Source organism: Lichenostomus cassidix, chromosome 17, assembly GCF_008360975.1.
Source record: "Lichenostomus cassidix isolate B80296 chromosome 17, HeHo_3.0, whole genome shotgun sequence".
NCBI classification, from domain to species: Eukaryota; Metazoa; Chordata; class Aves; order Passeriformes; family Meliphagidae; genus Lichenostomus; species Lichenostomus cassidix.
The window spans coordinates 10,871,567-10,890,773 of NC_139497.1; the positions used below are offsets into that span (position 1 = coordinate 10,871,567).

Sequence of the window (19,207 nt, forward strand, 5' to 3'; positions counted from 1 at the left end):
GATCTTTGAGAATCCCTTCCAACTCAGACTATTGTGTAATTCCATGGGAGAAGCGCTGCGTTGACAGCAGTTCCTGCAGGGGTGAAGCGAGCAGGGAAGTAGTCCCCCGAATCTCTAAGCCAGGAATGAACCGCAGCACCGGCATCGCGTGCGCCGCGAGCGGCGGGGAGGACCTCCGGGGGGCGGGACGGCACCTCTGGTCCCGCCCCCGCCCGGTGCCGCCCTGACTGGTCCCTCCTGGTCCCGCCGCGTCCCGCGCCGCTCAGAGCGGGCTCCCCACGCCATGGACCCACCTGAGGAGGTGCGAGCGCGGCTGGAGCAGTGCGGACAGGCCCATCTGCTGCGGTTCTGGGCCGAGCTGGACACAGCGCAGCGCGGAGCTCTGCTGGCGGCGCTGCCGCCGGAGCTGGGCGACCACTGCCGGCTGGCGGCGGCTGCCGGGGCCCACCAGCGCGGCCCGCCCGAGCGCCTGGACGGCCGGATGGAGCCGCTCCCTGCCGAGCTGCTGGGCAGCGCCCGCCGCAGCAGCCCCGCCGAGCTGCAGCGCTGGGAGGCGGAAGGTGAGCGGGGCGCAAGGCCGCCTGTCCCTTCCGTCCAGGGGCTGCCGGGGTCCGGCGCGGGCGTTCGGGGGCAGCCGCGTTCCGCTGAGTTCCAGCCGGTGCTGTGCCCGGCGAGGCCCTGGGCAGAAGCCGCCTCTTGCGGTGGCATCGCGGGACACCGGGCAGTCCGACCCGGCACCGCGTGCTGTCGAGGCCGCTGGCCGACGGTGGGCGGCGGGTGGTAGCCGCAGGGACGGGGGCGTCGGGCAAGGAGGGAGAGAGCGGGGTCACGGCTGCACCCGGGCCCTGATCGCCGGCAGCCGGTGTCCTCGGCCCGGGGAACTTCGGGTGAAACACTGAGTTTTCACTCTACGTTGTGAAATGCAGTGGCCGAGGCCCCACGGCCGTGCCTGGCGGGATCAGAGCTCGACAACGCCGTGAGAGGCGGTCATAGCCAGGTGGGGCTCAGTCTCTCCTCCCACGTAACAAGCCATGGGACAAGAGGAAACAGCCTCAAATTGTGTCAGAGGAGGTTCAGGTCGAATACTGGGGAAAATTTCTAAACTGAGAGGGTGGTCAGGCATTGGTACAGGCTGCCCCGGGCAGTTGAGTTTTTTAACTTGTAAGTGTTAAAAAAACAAGTGGACATGACACTTACAATACTGTTTAGAGGGCATGGGGGTATTCCGTCAAAATGATTTGCAGTATCTGTAATGAAAAATACGTAATACTAAAGGATTTATAGGGGCTTCAAGAGAGCTGGAGAGGGACTTTGGGCAAGGGCTTGGGTTGACAGAAAAAGTGGGAATAACTTATATAATGATCCAGTTATTAACGTTATTAGAAATGCCTCTGCCTGAATTGAAGTGCAAACGAGACCATATGCCAAAGTCAATAGTATGGATTTTATTTGATAATCAATATGAGAGACAGAGAGAGAAAAAAAAGAAATAGAAAATAGATGGGGGGGACAAAAAGAGAGAGGCAGAGACAGAATAAAGAAAGTATCACCATCCATGGATCCCAACGATGTTCCGTTGATCCTCTCCAGCTGATCGTGGTGGTGAAGGTTCCTCGAAAAGCACAGAATCCGATGGGTTAATATGTGTTCTGCTTAGGTGGGAAAACCCATGCACCTCCCTGGGGGTTGGGGTTGCCATTGTCTCTTACAACAGACTCCGGATTTGTTGCATCACGTGCAGTCCTGTGGTGCAAGGCTTCAGGAATTACTCTGGGGGGCACTTCGGGGGGTGTCTTTGATGGATTAGGGCACCCCTTCAGTTGCTTCTCATGTGAGTGTCCTGTGGATGTAGCCTTCCCGGGGTTGGGGGTTCCATGGCCAGTTTGCATAAGGGAGCATGGGTTCACTGCTCCTGAGCAAAGGTTATGACACACCGAAACTTCCTCCCCCCACCTCGGTTGAGGGGGCAAATCTGCAAACCTGCTCCCAGAAAATGGGTCTGTGGGCTATGGCCTCCCCCACCCTGAAACAAGCCAGAGATGATTCTTAGCATGGCTGCTGGGTTTGGCTCTCATTCTTTTCCTTGTTTACTTGTTTACTTCTCCCCTGGCCTGAGATGATTGAAGAATGGGTTTCCCTTTATTTAATCTCAGCAGTTTGACTTTCAGTCCAAAGTGTCAGTCAGGCACCATAAGGGGAGGGGTGGGCTTTGGTGGCTTCTTTATACAGTTTTGCTGTAATGAGTAAAACTTTATATCAATGTTTGAGGCATGAACTATTTCAGTCTCTGACAGCTTCACACTGACAGAGGGCAGGGTTAGATTAGATATTAGGAAGAAATTTTTCCCTGAGAAAGTTAGGAGGCCGTGGCACAGCTCATCCTCCCATAAAGGCAGCTACCCAGCTCAGCAGCAATGAAAATCCCCCTCTCCCCCCTTACCCAGGGACTCACAGAGTCATAGAATGGTTTATGTTGCAAGGGGCCTTAAAGACCACCTCATTCCACCCTCTGCCATGGGCAGGGACATGTTCCAGTATCCCAGGCTACTCCAAGCCCTGCCCAACCTGGCCTTGAACACTTCCAGGGATGGGGCAGCCACAGCTTCTCTGGGCAACCTGTGCCAGGGCTTCCCCAACCTCTCAGGGAAGAATTTCTTCCTGATACCACATCTAACCATGGCCTCTGTCATTGTGAAGCCATTGCCCCTTTTTCTGTCATTCCAGGCCCTTGTCCAAAGTCCCTCTCCAGATCTCCTGGAGCCCCTCTAGGCACTGGAAGGGGCTCTAAGGTCTCCCTGGAGCCTTCTCTTCTTCAGACTGAAAAGCCCAGCTCTCCCAGCCTGGCTCCAGAGCAGGGGGGCTCCAGCCCTCAGAGCATCTCTGTGGCCTCCTCTGGACTTGCTCCACAACTCCATGTCCTTCTTGTGCTGACAACCTCAGAGCTGAAGGCAGCATTGCAGGTGGGGTTTCACCTGAGCTGGGCAGAGAATACTCCGCTCACCTGCTGCCTCCTGTGGGATCAGCCCAGGGCACAGGGGTTTTCTGGGTGCCAGTGCACTTGGTCATGGCATGTTGAGCTTCTCATCCACCTACACCCCCAAGTCCCTCTTGGCAGGGCTGTTTGAGGGTGTCATGGTGGGTAGGAAGGAACCCCTTAACCCTAGAGGCAGATGGAGCTGGGCCAGGGCTGCACAGTTAAGCTAATAGCTTTATCAAACTGAGTCACTTGTCCCCCAGGCAGCTAGGCTGGTGTGAGGGGCTGGTGTGTCTGCCTTGCACCACTGGCCACAGCATGGAAAGGAAGGGAAGGCCAGGCCATCTGTGTGGGCTGTCCTCACTGGTTGCCAGCACTGCCTGCAGCAGCCCAGGTCTACTGTTTGGGATCATGCCACTGTGCCTAAATCACCTGGCCCTGAAGTTTGATGACTTCAGGCCACCTCAGCACTTCAGGTAGCCTGAATTTCTGCCAGAAGGGGTACACAGAGATGTTCTGTTTCCCTTGTTTGTTTTTATGGTCCAGTGTAAGGTTGAAGAAGGATTTTATTTCCTGGAGGAGGGCAATCAGGGGCAAAGACTTTGTTCTGCTGAACCCAGGCATTGCTGCATGTCCCTGCAGATGTGGCCTCGTCCCCAGCATCATCCCTGCATGGTGTTCTCCAGTGGAACTGGTGTTGCGGGCACAAGCTTTGTGGGATTGTGGGTCCCTGTGTGAATGCAGCTCTGGAAGGCCTTTTTGGTGAGCTGCTGGTGGTGTTGAGCAGGATGGGAGCAGATGAGCCATCCCAACCTGCTGCCCAGCCTCCCTGAGGCTGCACGGCTGGTACAGCCTGTGACTGTGGGGTCATCATTGCCCTGTGCTGAGTTGCTCTGTGCTCTGTCTGTGGGTATCTGAGCTCCCCACAGCTGTCACCTGCATTGCATCCTCCAAAGACCGAACAATTGAAATTATGTCTCCTCCTTCCCCCTCCCCCTTTTTCTATAATAAAAAATGATGGATAAAAGAACCAGACAACTTAAAACTTGTCTTGGGAACACCTGAGCTATATTTTAGCAGTTAAAAAATGAATATTGTTGTTATTGTCTCTCAGACGACAAAACTGCCTGATCAGATTTGCTTTCTGATTTTAAACATTGACATTTAACAATCACATTTTCCAGGCAGCCCTAGGGAGGATGGTAAAAATCAAACACAGACACAAGCACTTTTGCATTCTGTCAGTGTTTTATTAATGAAATTTAAGCCGTGGTCATGGGCTGAGGTGTAGCCCCATTTAATCAGAGAGTTTGATGAGCCATTCTGGTTATCTGACTGCTCTGCAGAATTGAAAAGTTTGGAGTCTTCTTATCTTGCTGACTGCTGTTGTAATGGAACTGATGTGCCTGTTCAGTAAGAGAACTCAGTCTGTTCTTGCAAGACCAGTCTGTTCCTCCTGCAAAATCTATTTTTGGTTTTTTTTACTTCTCATGCAGAATAGGACTGACTGCAGCATTGGTGGGTCTCTCAGCACCCAACACATTTTCTGTTTAGTTGAGCTGTTTGTGTTTCAAATGCTGCAGAAAATAAGGTGTATTTTTTTAAGGGCTACATCTTTCCATTTACTCCAGGAATGTGCAGCAAGATGAGTCAGTTCTTATGAACTTCAATTGTGAATATTGGTAATTTTATGGTTGGGAAGTCAGAGCAGAGCTAGTTACTCAAATTTTTGGGGTTATTTGTTTTCATGGTGACCTAAGATCAGAACTTGGAAAAACTCTCTGAGCTGTAGGGTTGTACCATAAATACTGAGAATGCCATGAATGATAGGAAGCAATCCCCTTTCTGGGTTGTTCATGTGCACCATGTTCATGTGCATGCATCAGCCCTTCTGGAATATGGCCCCATCAGTCTGCCGGTTTGTGGAAAAAGTGACATCATTGATGTTGTCAGTGATGGGTTTATCCTGCTGAGGTTGAGGTCTCAGTCCTTTCAGTGAGAGGCTCCTCCAGGAGATGGGTCTGAGATGCCAGACTACCTTGGGCAGATCCCCTCCCCTTATCACTGTGTGGAAAACTTCTGAGAACTGCTATCTCGTCTGGGGCATCTGCATTTCAGTGGGGTGATGCCAGCTGTGGCACCCGTGAGCTGTGGCTGAGAACTGGAGCCCCTTGATGCTGTGGGACAAACTGGGGACCTCCTTGACTTTCCCAATACAGTGTTCACTCCAGAGTGTCATGTGAACGATGCCTGTGGTCACAATCTGTTCCTCTGCAGAAAACTCTAATTTGGGATCTGTGGAATATGGTCTGTTGCATCAGAACCTGAGTGTGTGTGTTGGTGTGAGCCTGGCAGTGCAGGGGGAAATGCAGCAGGGCAAGTGCCTGACTTGTTCCACTGGTGGGTGATTCTCAATTGCACCCCAAAGCAGCACCCCCCATGCTGCAGCAACTGTGACCAGCAAATGCCGAGCTCGTACCTCAGGCAACTTTGGTTTAAATCACTATGATATACTTTGGCTCAAGCAGTTTCAGTTCTAGATTATTTTAAATAAAAATAGTTTAAAAAAATGTTTTAAATTGCCTATTTCATAGAATCACAGAATGGTTTGGGTTGGAAGGGATGTTAAAGATCATCTTGTTCTAACTCTCTTGCCATGGGCATGCATTCCACCCACTAGATGAGATTGCTCAGGGTCCTGTCCAGCCTGGCCTTGAACACTTTTAGGGATGGGGCAGAACAGTTTGGAAGTGCTCCACAGGGCAACTTCTTTAAGATTTTTTTTTCCCCCTCCATAAATTCTTTCTGTGCTGGGCCCAGGTAGGGAAACAGCCACCACCCAAGCCAGGGCACAAGGAGGTTTTGAGCAATGCTCTGTTGCCCCTCCACTCAGATCTTTCCCTTCTCCTGCAGTGGTGCCCTGCACTGGAAAACAACTGACCATGCAGGAAAACCATGTGATAGGACTGGGGCAAGTACTCATGGTGTAACTAATACCTGAGACCCTCTGGTCTGTGCTTTGAGTCTCATGGGCAGCTCAGTGGAGGCACAAAGGAGCCATTTATTGCTTGTGGTTTGTTGCGAAATGTTCATTGTGAAATGCTGGTTGTCTTATTTGGATCACCATGCAGCTCACCCAGATTCTCCCTGTCTTTTACATTACAAATTTAAACCTATTAAGGCTTCCCCTCCTATCCAAGGATCTCCTGACATTTCGAAATTCCAAGATCTCCACCCATCAGTTTCCCCTTAGGGAGCTCTCCTAATCCCGCTTGTCGTATTGAAGATCTCCAGAGGTGGCTTCCTCAGGCCCGGTGACCCCAGAGGCTGCTCTGCCACAGAACCATGGCTGTGGAACCGGCTCCCTGTGTGCCTGGGCTCCATCAGTGTTTTTGGAAGGGGTGTGTTTTGGAAGGCAGAAAGATTTGTGTTACTCCTGTGGTGAGACTGAAACTTGTAAGCATGGGAAGGGGAATTCTGTTCCTGTAATGTCATGGATGACTGAAGTGTGATTTTATTGCTGAAAGCTGCAATTCTGAACAGAATTAAAATTGGGCCAGGTTGTTAAAACAGCAATTCATATTTTTCCTCTATTGTTCATTGAAACAGCCAATTATTTAAAGATTAACATAAACCCAATCCTGTTTTTCCTCTAATTCAATTTCTTTGGTCCCCATATCTTTCAGTCCAAATCAGGATTGTTGCAGCGCCAGCTATGGTCAGTGTGGGGTGTTTGCTGAAGGCTGGGGTGCTCCATAGGCTGTCCTTGGCTGCAGGAGCAGTGGCAGCTCAGTGCCGTGCAGTGGCCCTGATAGCTACTGCAGCAGGGTGGTGGCTTCTGACATGGGCAGGCCTAGTGTTCCTTGCCTGCCTAGAGAAAGGCAAAGCATTCCCTAACGAAAAACCATTCTCACAGTTGTCAGTCATTATTGTGATGCTGGATCAGGAGAAGGCAGGGACCAAAGTCTGAGAGTGAGCTGAGTGTTTATTATATGTTCTGGTTATTCCCCAGCTTCTGGACTTCCTGGTTAGTCAGGAGCACTGATACTGGTTTTAATTAGATTGTGGAAGTTGTGGCTCCTGTGGGCTTGGCTGTGTTACTACTCCTGACTGCAGCTGTGTTCAGTTTCTGTTGATGAGGGCAGGTTCCAAAATGCCCATGCTTTACTCAAGATCATGAGACCTGGCTTCTTTGGGATGTAGAAATGAAAAGGGACTTCTGGAGGTCTCTAGTCCAACCCCTGTTTGGAGCAGAACTGTACATGGCCCAAGGCCAGGTCATCTACAGCTTTACCAAAATAAGCCAGGTCATCTTCTTCCTCTCTGGATGTCTTTTCCAGTGCTGCACCACCTCCCTAGTAAAGACTTAATATCCTAATGTCCAGTTTGAACCTCCTAAGCTGCAGCTCATAGCTGTTGTCTGATGTCTGTTGGTGTACCAATTGCTGCTTTAGGTGAGGAAACTGCTGCATCCAGCAGGTGAAATGAATTTTTTCTTGTGTGTGCAGTGGCATACTTCTCTCTGAGCTGCCAGCATTGAACTGGAAGCTTCTGGCTGTTGTCTGAGCTCTGCAGAAAGGCTCAGGAGAAGGACATGGGGTGTTGATTGCTTTGGAGGTTCTTATTTTCCCTTGGGCTTCTTTTCCTGTTCAGGCTTACATCAGATCTCACAGAACAAGGTGGCAGTGCTGCTCCTGGCTGGAGGACAAGGAACCCGCCTGGGAGTGAGCTATCCCAAGGGCATGTACAACGTGGGATTGCCCAGTGGCAAGAACTTATATCAGATCCAAGCAGAAAGAATCTGCAAAGTGGAGCAGCTTGCTGGCAAGAGACACCACTGCAAGTGTGCCATCCCCTGGTAGGTGACCCAGAGCCAGACCTGCTATGCAGGGCTCTTTGCATTCCAGTCTTGCCCATGCTGTCTTCAAGAAGCACTGAGCTGGGTGCTGTATAGAAACAGGTCAGGGGGAGCCTTTTGTTGGCAGGATTTGTGATGCCAGTGGCTGGAGGAGGGTGCAGAGGGATGGGAGGTGGCAGGTCCATGTCTACCGACCTGAGGGATTAAGTGCTGCCTTTGCATCACTGACCACACAAGCCAGTGGTACCTGGCTGGCTTTCCAAGCACAGGCTCTGGCAACACTATAAAACAGCACTTTTCAGTGATTGTTTCGGATGCTTCACATGAAATTTCATCCATTTCTGCTTTCTCAGCTTTCTGCATGGAGGACAACCTAGAGCTCACCTTGCAAGCCCCTCTCCCTGCCCTTGTCCATAATCTCTGCCACAGCAAAAAACCTCTTGCTTTGTGTTCAGGCCGCCTCCTGCTGTCACTGTTTACAGTTGCCAGTTCTGCTGGCTGCTCCTGGCTTTCAAAAGAGATGTGCTCTGGGCAAAGTGCAAAATGTAAATTCCCTATGGGATGTGGTGCGTGAGAGGAAGGCACTGCAGATGTGCCTGGAAATGTTTTCTGCTAAGCGTTCTTTGTTCAACTGTGAAGACAATGAAGAAATACCCTTATGGAATCAGCGTCTGGTCTGAGGCAAGGTTTCAGCAGTGAAAGAGCAGGTGTCTGAGGGCTTCAGGTTGCCACATTGTTTTACAAGTTGGAGGTCAAAGTTGATTCATGCATCTTTTCCTCAAGGAAGGTGAGTCCATATTGTGCTTCTTCCTGAAGCCTTTATATAGAGGACTTGAATTGCAAAGGCATCATTCCTGGTGCTGCTGGAAGCCAGGATGGATTATTTGCAAGATGCCACATCTGTTTTCAGTTCCCCTCCCGGGGCTGAGGAGGCAGTTGAGGCAGGTTGCTGCTCTAGTACGCCTTAACCCAGGCTGTGCTGTGCTGCAGAGATTTAAATTGGACATGGGAGATTGAAGTCCAGGCTCTCCTGTGCCAGGGGTTGTTTCCTCTGTCATGCTGACAGAGGACCCTGTATTCTTATGCTGATAGTTGTTGAAGAGCTTGACAGATAGATGATGAAGATTGTTTTTAGACAGTAGTGAAGGAGGATAATGGAGGAAGAGACAGAAGCAATGTGGAGCTGAAACAAGAGGAGGAAAAAGAAAAACTTAAGACAAAAACAAACCATGCGGCCAACATACGGAAATACTGGTGTTTGCCTTGGCACTGAAGAGGTGCTGGCAGAGTGAGCTGGTCAGTGTTTCTTTAGACACTTAACATCAGTTTGAAGCTAGGATGAATGAGGCTTTTGTCTGTCTTTTGCCTTGTTTTCTAGCTCATCCAGATATCCAGATGTCATTCACATTTAGGGCAAGGCTCTTCTGTTCTGGCTGGAGTTAGGCCAGGGTAGGATCATACCCTGATATGGTTATAGGACCCCATGCAGCCTGACCGTGGGATGAGTTCGGGAGGAGAGCTCTCATGTGCAGTTGCTCACAACAGGATGCTGCAGTGTCTCTCATTTCACACTCCTGGAATTCCTCTTTTTTGTATTCCGTTTGTAGTTTTGCCTTTCGCTTGTACATTCTTATTCATTGCCTAGCCCCAATTCCTGCCCAGGTACATCATGACGAGTGAGTTCACACTGGGGCCAACAGAGGAGTTTTTTGTACAGCACAACTACTTCAACTTGGATAGATCCAACGTTGTCATGTTTGAACAGAGGATGCTGCCTGCTGTCACCTTTGATGGGAAGGCCATCTTGGAGGAGAAGGGGAAAATTGCCATGGCTCCAGGTACCTCCTATTTGCTCTTCCATACTGCAGTACCATCATGTGTGTTGATAGTTGCTATGGGCCATCAGCCAGCCTGGGCACACAGAGCAGGCTTTGGGGGTCAGGATTAATGCTTCCAGTTAATGTGGAAAGGTTCTGCTAATGTTTCAGGCTGGTAATCAGGAGCGTACCTCTGTTTAGTTCTTGCTGGAGATTTGCCTGCAGCACATGTTGTTTAACCAAGTCTGGGAGTATTGGCAGGATTAGGATCGCTGTGGCTGCAGGCTAGGAAATAGGTTTGTCAGCAGAGCTGTCTGTGAGGTCTCTGGGGTGCTGCCTCCTGTGGTGAAGGTCAGGAGCTCAAGGCTGATAGCTGATACAGGAAATGGGTTAAAAAACAGCAAGAAGATTAACTCTTTTCAAAATTACAGCAATGTCTCACCTTGTAATGTTCTCTTAACCTAGACATGGTAAGACACTTGGTGAAGGCAGCCCAGTTGGGACTGTGTTGCACCTGCAAAGTGGTTCTCCCAAGCTGACAGGAGCATCCAAGGAGAACCTGTAAATGGGTGATTTGTTAAAAACGTGCACGTGTCTTTTGTGCAGCTGCAGTTCAAGCCTATAAAAAGGCATTGAGAAGTTGTGGGGGGAATATAAACAGAAAATAAGACATATTTTAGTCTTTCTCCAAGAAATAGAATAAATAAACTTTTGCCCTGCACTGGAGGAGAAATGTACAGGACTGTTCCCACCCTCAGCATAGATTTGCCCTTTAATATTCTCCCTCGGAGGACCTTACTAGCCTTCATAAAATCTCATAATGCAGCTTAGTGAGGCTGGTCCCCATGGTCCCACTCTGCAGGTGAGGGAGCTGGGGTGAAGAGAGGAACATGCTCTCCTGAACTGTGTGGCAGAGCTGGAAATAAAATTGCACTGCCTCTTGGCTAGAAAGCACTCTCTGCTCTTCTGTTCAAGAAAGTTTATTCAATACTTTCTGCTTTTGCTCCATTTAGCTACAAAAAAACCCACCTCAAAGTCACTAATGAGCCAAGGCTTTCTCTCTTCTCTTGCATCGTAGATGGCAATGGTGGCTTATACCGTGCTTTGATGGATAATAAGATCTTGGATGATATGAAGCAGCGTGGAATCCAGTATGTCCATGTATACTGTGTGGACAATATCCTCGTGAAAGTGGCAGATCCGGTCTTCATAGGTTTCTGTATTTCCAAAGGGGCTGACTGCGGTGCAAAGGTGAAGCAGTGCTAGCACTGGGCTTGTTTTCCCCACGGAGTTTGGGTCTAATTATGCATGGAAGCTGCTGGCTTCAGGGAGCTTATGTGACCTGTGATGTTCAACCCTTTGCCCATTAGCAGCTCACTCTGAGCAGATTTAGAACTGCTTGCTGCCTGCACTTCATTCCAGATCCCTACCGTGGGTATCCTCTGTTCTTCATGGAGTACGATGGAAAATAAACTTCAATTAGAGCAGGGACTATAGCTGCACAGGAAAGTGTACACGGGAATTGTTTCCTCTCTATGCTCAGCCCTTACTACGAAGGCAATTGGGCTGTCTACAAGCCATATTGGACTGGGCTATGTTTTATAAATGCACCTTTAAGTCTTAACCAGAGGCATTTCTTAAGCTCTGCTGTAGAAGATGGGGAAAGCTAAATCAGCCTGGATTTGGTCAACTGTAAAGCAGCAGGTGACTGAAGAGAAATGTATATTACTTGAGTCATTAGCACTCTTCAGGCAAATGGGGAATTAAAGGCTAATAGCTGCAAACAGCTTTCTTTTAATGCCAGATCCTAGTCCTTGATAAGAAAAGTGTCCCCCAGTATACTAATTGCTTTTAACAGGTTTGTCTTCTGAGAAACTGTCCAAGTAATTGGTTGAGTACTGGCATTTTTGTTGAATTGTTGGGCAGAATGTGCCTCCAGATTGCTTTGTGCCCCGTGCACAGCCCTGAGGGTCAGCAGGCAACAGTCCCGTGGGATTGTTTGTACTTGGGAGTTGGAATAGTCCTGGGATTTTCTTCCTCCTTGTCATAAAACCTGTGTCCTGTGACTGCAGGTAGTGGAGAAGGCCTACCCCACGGAGCCTGTTGGGGTGGTGTGCTGTGTGGATGGGGTGTTCCAGGTGGTGGAGTACAGTGAGATCAGCCTGGAGACTGCACAGCAGCAGCGCCCTGATGGGGGACTGATGTTCAGTGCTGGCAACATCTGCAACCACTTCTTCACTGTTGAGTTCCTGGAGATAGTGGCCCAGTAAGTCCCAGCAGACCTTCTAGGTAGCTGTGCAGCCCAGAAATGCCTCCAAGACGGGGTGTTCCTGTTTCCCAGTCTGTAATTTCAGTTATGGTTACCCTCTATGTTGTCTTTCACTTCCTCTCTCTTCCACACGGTTTCAAATACTTGAGACCCCTTTCTGACAGCCCCAGCATTCTCTCCAGGTCCTACTCAAGGAAGAGGTTCCCAGCTTCATTGTAACTAAATCAATTGAGATATCCCAGTGCATGATCTTCCTGGGCCTTCAAGAGTGATCAGCTGTGCAGGCTGCAGCATGGTCAGTGATGCAGCCTCACACTGAGGATTTCCAATGGGAATGTCACCTATGCCAACCCTTGGGACAATAGAGTTTGCAGGAGGGTGAAGTTGCAGGTGGACTCTGCACCTTGGTGTTGGGGAATGTGATGCTGGGCATTCAGTGAGCAGCTGAACAACCTTCCTGAAGAGCTTGAGCCACCCTTTGGGTGAAGGATCTGCTCTGCTCCATTTTCATCCTGATCAGATAATAATTTGGGTTGCTTTCTTTTTTTGTAACTTCTGCCTGCCATTTCAGCTTGATGCAAAGTCATCCCTCTCCTCTGACTGTCATGTCCCACTGGTACAGGGAGAGCCTGTGGCCAGGCTGCTCTGCTTCAGGAAGTGTTTCCTGGATGTGACTTGAACGTCTTGGGAGGGAGCAACACCCACAACAGTTGAGAGCTGACCCAGAGCAGTAATAAGCCATCTGCTTCCCACAAATGTATTGCTTTTTTTCTAGGTGGGCTTGATGTAGATAAAATTGTTTCTTCTCCTTTTGCAGGAAATGGGAGTCACAGCTGAAGCACCATGTAGCTATAAAGAAGGTTCCCTACATTGACAAGGAGGGAAATCTGGTAAAACCACTAAAACCGAATGGGATAAAGCTGGAGAAGTTTGTGTTTGATGTGTTCCAGTTCTCTAAGTTAGTGGCAGACATAATTTTACTTTTCTCATCTCCTTCTCAATGTTTGTTTGAATTACTGTAAACAAGCCATCCCCGGGAGCACATGGTTTGTGGGTGGCTTGTGAGGAAGGTTGTTGGATCTACACCCAGCTCCAACCCAACAGTAACACCGCAGGATCTAAGGGAAGCTCACAGGGCAGTTAGTGCTTGCGCCAACCCTGCTCCCAGATTGGTCTCCCTGCTGAGGATGTGTTGGCTGCCCTGGCCTCTGCCAGCCTGGGAAAAATAAAATGAAATCGAGTGCAAAGCTAATGAAACCCATATTAGAGTATTCAGACTTTCAAAAAATTGGGTCTTTCAGGATTGTGGCTTCCATGGCAACTGCAGCTCTGGTTACGTTTTTGGGTGCTGTTATGCCAGGGCTCAGCTCGCACCCTTTGTGCTTGGAAAACTATTCACTTAGGCACTGTGGGGCTAAGTTACTGTTGCTGTGGGAACTGTCAGTGTTCACTTTCCAAGCTCTTCAACATAGGTGGAAGTGCTGTGACAAACATAGTTAGGGGTACTTGTGTGTAGGGAATGTGGGATTTTAGCAATTTAGCATAAGTGTTCTTACAAAATCTATTTTCCAAGGTCTCAAATTCAGCAGTGAAGATTCTGTTTTAGGCTTAAATAAATGTCAAAGAGAGACCTCAGGCAAACGGAATTATCTTTGTTTGGGGATAGTATTTTTCTTTTTAGAGGATTTCCTTTAGAATAGACAGCTTAAGGTTTGAACCAGTCTCTGTTTCCTGACATGTATTCTGTAAAGTAGTATCAAACTGAAGACAAAAGCAGGGTGATTGGGATGGTGCTGAGTTCTGAGCTGTGACAGGATGCATTTGCAAGCAGGGGTTCTTTATGCTTTTTTAAAAGCTCAGAACCACCTTGGCAGCTGTGCTTCACACATGAAGTGCAGAAATGCACAGATGTTGCTGTGGGGCTTTTTAATTTGCATTCCCATTTCTGGTAAACAGCTGTACTTCACATTCACCTGTGAGGCCTCCTGTATTGCTTGTTTGTCCCTGGGAACTAGCATCCTTAGTTGGTCCTTACCTACAGACTCCTAGGCAGATTGGGCGTTTCTTGGGGCATGGTAGGGTGTTCTGCAGTGAGTGCACTGCTCGTGCTGTGTCCAAGCTCTGGACAGTGCTGTGCTCTCCATCCTGCTGTGCTCTGAGCTGTCTTGTCCAGGAACCTCCCTCGCACTCCCTGAAAAGGTTTCTGTGACATCTCTACAGAGCTGTTGTGTTTTCTCTCCCCTGAGCACAGCTGGGAGGCTCCCCTGGGAGGCTGCTCCCGTTCCCAAAGAGGCTGCTCTATGTTCCCAAAGAGACAAGTCTTCTTGTGTTTTTCCATTTTACAGCCCTGGTAGTCCCTGGCTCTTCAGATGGGTGGTGGGCTTCTCTTGGCTTGACTGCCCCAGGCTGCATACGGTGCTGTTCTCTAAAATATATATGAACCTTTTCCCATGAATGTTGTTGTTGGCTGCATTAGCAGGGCTGATGACTAGCTCTGGTTTTCGTGATCATTGTGTTCTTCACTATGCTGGTAGGAATTTTGTGGCATTTGAAGTTTTGAGAGAAGAGGAGTTCTCGCCACTAAAAAATGCAGACACAGCTGACAAAGATACTCCTACCACTGCTCGGCAAGCCCTCCTGGCCCAGCATTACCGCTGGGCTCTCAAGGCTGGGGCCAGATTTGTGGATGAAAATGGTTGCAGGATACCAGAAAAACTCAGGTATAAACCTCTGTAACCTTCTCTGCTGGAAGTGCTCAGCTGTGCCAGCTGGCCAATGGCATGTGCTGGGCTCTCCAAAACTGGGGATTAGTGTAGTCCCAGGGTGGCTCAGCGTGATTTTTGTTCAGCTGATCCTCTCTGGATAAGCAGATTGATGTCTATTACAGCTCCTACTCCTCTCATGACTGGGTGCTCCAGGCAGTTAGCACACAGGGCTCTGGGCATTCTCTTCGGCAGATCCCTGCACCTGGGGTAATGAGTTGGTCCCTCCTATAGCATCTTGTTAGACAGGGGCAGCCTTTTCCATCACTCTGGATTTAGCCAACTCAAGGAATTTTAATTTGTAGGCCCTGACAGCTTTTCTGACTGTCCCCCAACAGGATTCTCAGGTGGGCTTAAGGATTGACTTAGAGTGGTTACCAGTTCGGATACTTCCTGCATCATGTGTAATGAGAAACTGCTTTTACCCCATGGGGCCATTACTTTATTAACTAATAGTTCAATAAACCCACAAGCTTTTCATTTAACTTGAAAAGTATCTCGATAAAAGTGGTGTTTTGGTTTTGCTGAGTAACATTTGGGACCTGCTAATTCTTTTTTATTTTCACACTTTGTGTTCACATAATGACTGGTGCATATGACTATAACAAATGTCTTATCCTTCTGAATATTCTATTCTGGACAATCTTTTGAAGAAGATGCATGTGGTTTTAAGCATGGCAGGAAGTTAATCCTTTGTTTTCCTTTTTAGTCTCTCAGGAACTGAAAATCCTCCAGCTGTGTGTGAGATTTCTCCATTAGTGTCTTACTTTGGAGAGGTGAGAATAACTATCTATGGAGGCATTTTTAAGGGTGTGCAGGTATGCATCTAATTTCCTTCTGAACACAGGTGTTTTCTTTAGCCCAGGCTTGCTGAGAAATGGTAAGACCAAGGAAACAGGGACTTGGGCTCTATGTTACCATAATGTGGTTCCATTATGGTTTACTCTTCAGCAGTTTATTCACTCTCAGTTTTAGCTATCTGTGAAATGAGATTTGCAACAAGGCTGCAGTTTCATTAAGACTCATGAGCATTTTGAGATCTTAGTGAGAAGTGCAGAATATTCAAATTAGAAAATCCATGGGTTCTGTGCTCATTTGTGCCCATCTCCCACAGTCAGTGAATCCTGAGAAGTGTGATATGTGTGTTGGCTTTAGGGAAGCCATTTCTCAAGTTTGTCCCTGTGAAAAGAATTGATCCTGAGAAACCTGCATCCATTTAGTAGTGAGAATAAGAGCTTCCCTGTGTTGGATGGACAGGGTGAGAAACAGCGGATTGCAGGAGGATGTGTGGGCACTGCTAGATTTCCACCTGTGTTAATTTGCAAGCCAGCTACCTGCACTAGTTGTATTCCTCAACATATGCAGGTGGCAAACTTACTGCAATCAATACGTTGTCAGAACAAAATGAAAACAGGGCAATTTAAGTTGACCTTTCTTTGCTAGGATTATTCTAATGTTAGTGAAGGACACACCTTCCCATGCCTGCTCCCCCTAAGGAGCTTGTTCCTGACATCACATTTTACAGTTCCTTAGTGCCTCTGCTTCTTGAACCCCAGAAACATTTTCTGTCACTGGGGAAACTGTTACTGTTGCCTGTCCTTGACCTTCATCAGTCATTCCTTGAGGACTTAAAATAGTGCATTTACAGCCTAACAATACTGTTCTCAAACCTTCTCAGGGTCTGGAGATGTACATGAAGAACAAAGACTTCCCTTCTCCCTTTGTACTCGACGAAAAAAAAGTGGAAATGCTGGAAAATTCTTGAAGTGGGAAGCCTTTTTCCCTCAGATACGTTTGTCAGATCCACTACAAGAACTGAAAGTACTAAAATGTCAGCTATGAAGTGCATTTTAAAAAAAAACTGCTTTGCAGTGCCTGATTGATGACAAATCCTCGCAGCAGTTGTGATAACACACACATGCGAGCTCCCCAGTTCAGTTTGGTAGCTTTGAGGGCTGTGCCTTTTACCTCAGTCTGTTTTTTGAGTTGGATGTGAGTTGGGTGTGAGTGAGGATTAACACTTTCTGGGTGCTAAGCACATCCTATATTTCTTATTTGCTGTGCCTATGAATATGGAAAAGAGCCAGTCAAGGCCTGATAAACCAGCTTTGCATTCAAGAAGATTAAATATCTACAGTGCCTTGTTAGGTACCTTGTCTGTGTTGGTGTGGTTGTTTTTTTGTTTGGTTTTGTTTCTAAACTGTGTTCACAGCTGCAGTCAGTTTGAGGCCCCATCCTGAAAAGTATGGAAGGACTTGGGGTACTGAGGTTTTCTCCCCAGTGGTCAGTTTTTTTCCCTAATCCTGTGCTGATGAGAAGATCCAGTTCAGCAATTGCATCCTCTAAGCAGATCATGCAGAGTCTGCTGTACGTAGAGATGTTGCTATGCCTAAGCATTGCTTGAGGCTTGGAGTCCAAAGTAGAACAGACTAGTTTTGTATCTGGGCTCACTTGGTGCCATGCCTCGACTGACTGCTCCTTACAGTTGTAGTGACTTGGGGTTTTTTAATATAAAAAAAGAGAAGGCTATTTTCACAATCCTCTGCCCTTCCTGACTATAACAGTTTTCCTTTGCATTTCCTGTTTAATTTATACTGTATCCCTTAGATGAGGCTCTCTTGAGGTACCCAAAAGTAGTAAGAGAAACAAATCCCAGTAGAATTTAATGCTTAACAAACAAATAAACAAAAAAACCCAAAAAAACCAAACAAAACCCAACAACAACAACAACAAAAAACTACCTTACTCTCAGCATCGAGTACCTAGTAAAACACCAGCCTCTGCCTCTACAGTTTTGGCTCAGGTGATTTTCCAGCACTCGTTCACTTAGGAAATAATTCCTTAGATGCCTTTCTTTTAGATACATTACTAACCATAATGTAAGTGTCAGCTAATGAAGGACACTAATTGTCAGAACATATGTAGCATGTGAACTCAGCCCTGGCCAAGGGGTCCCAGGGTGGTCCTGACCCTTGACCCACCAGTGATTCTTCCTTTTCAGTCTTTGGATGCTGCCCTGGGAAGCTCATGCCTGTCTGATGCAGTACCTGTGCTGAGCATCCTCGAGTTGTTTCAGTCTTGGTGGGGATGTGTCAGGTGAACTCTCTGGTGGCTGGCCTTTGCATCAGAAACATTGCATAATCTTCCCCTAAACATGGTGTTAGGGAAGGTGGTGAGAAAGATGTCTCATCTGAAACGTTATTTCATGCATCAGCTTCTACTGAGGAATTGCTGATGCTGTTTCATTAAACATAAATAACTTCCATGGCTTTCTGTAATTCCTGATGTGAAGCTCTATTCAAAAGTGTGGCTAGCACAGGTCTTTCTCACGAGAACTTCTTCTGTGTTTTATAAACAAAGATAAAGTTTGGATATTGTTAGAACAGTGTCTCTAGATTTGGACAGTTCAGGCCTGGCCAATCAGGCCTAGGGGGAGGTTTTTGACTGACCAATCTGGGTGACCTCTGAAAAGCCCATATAGGTTAGATTCAAAATAATAAATCTCTCTTTTCTATGCTACGCTGAGAATCCAGGTTTTTCTTCTCTGCTAGTAGCTCAACAGCAACACAAAAGAATGAAGAAGGGAATGGGGAAGTATAAAAATGACTTTGAGAGTAAATACAGTTTGTAAGTATGCTCAAGTTTTCCAAAGAAAGCATCTAAATGTCAGTGTCAGAGTTTTTGGTGGTAGAGTGCTTCTGCATGAACTTGAGTAATGATCCATTCACACATGCAGACCAGCTAATGACAGTTCTGATTACCTCAGTTGGCACATGCAGCCAGTAAATCACATTTTTAGTAAAAATGAAGCATTTGTCCTTGTCACCCAATTCTTGTCCTTGTCACACCAAGTTTTTTTGCACAGTGTTTCTATAACACATTCCATTCCTGTCAGTCAAGTTTTATATCTGAGAACAAGTTGCATTGTATATTTGTGAGTATTGCTCAGTGATTCTAGCACACACTTGTTTTACACTGCGCTGTGCTGTAAAGAAAGATTTCTTTTGCTTTTTCTAAAGTTCTTTCTCTTTTGAAGCTTCAGTTTCCATGCACACAGAACAGAGCTGATGACAGGGTTTTCAAGGAGAAGCTAAATTAGAATGCCGAATGCCTTTTCTCTTAGGTTTTTTATTTTCTGTGACTTCACATTTTTAAACTGGAACGCAGAAAGAAGTTTGAGCAAACTTTAACAGAAAAAAAAATCTATTCTGTATGTAACAAAGTCTTTGTATGCATTACAAAATGAAAAATAGTACCTGAAACAAAGGGAAGGCCTGTAGTACTCCAGAAACTTCTGGACATCTAAGCATTTTGTACAATAAAGACATTACAGTGATTTCTGTGTGTTTGTCTGTGTTTCCTGTGAGAAAAATACACTTGTTGTCTTTGTCCTTATGAATGTCACCCGAGCTGCAGGACAGTGTCACTGGTGGTACATCTGGAGGTTGCAGTGCCCACCCTTCATATTACAGGGGCACGTAGGACTGAGCAGAGGGTGATTCTTGAAGGGGGTTGACATTGTGGGAT

General features: G+C 47.5%; 1 protein-coding gene across 2 annotated transcripts; it reads left to right on the forward strand.

Annotated features, from left to right (window-relative positions):
• The first annotated feature begins 214 nt into the window (after positions 1-214).
• UAP1L1 (UDP-N-acetylglucosamine pyrophosphorylase 1 like 1) lies at positions 215-17,985 on the forward strand. Of its 2 annotated transcripts, none has more exons than XM_085076585.1 (9): positions 215-560; positions 7,628-7,832; positions 9,495-9,670; positions 10,728-10,900; positions 11,722-11,915; positions 12,736-12,876; positions 14,453-14,638; positions 15,390-15,498; positions 16,359-17,985. In XM_085076585.1, exons 1-9 carry the CDS (start codon positions 284-286, stop codon positions 16,443-16,445), a joined length of 1,548 nt encoding a protein of 515 aa, XP_084932711.1. In that variant the 5' UTR covers positions 215-283; the 3' UTR covers positions 16,446-17,985. The 2 variants fall into 2 exon arrangements, with proteins under 2 accessions (XP_084932711.1, XP_084932712.1); XM_085076586.1 differs by having other exon boundaries at positions 15,390-15,456.
• The last annotated feature ends 1,222 nt before the right edge of the window (positions 17,986-19,207 follow it).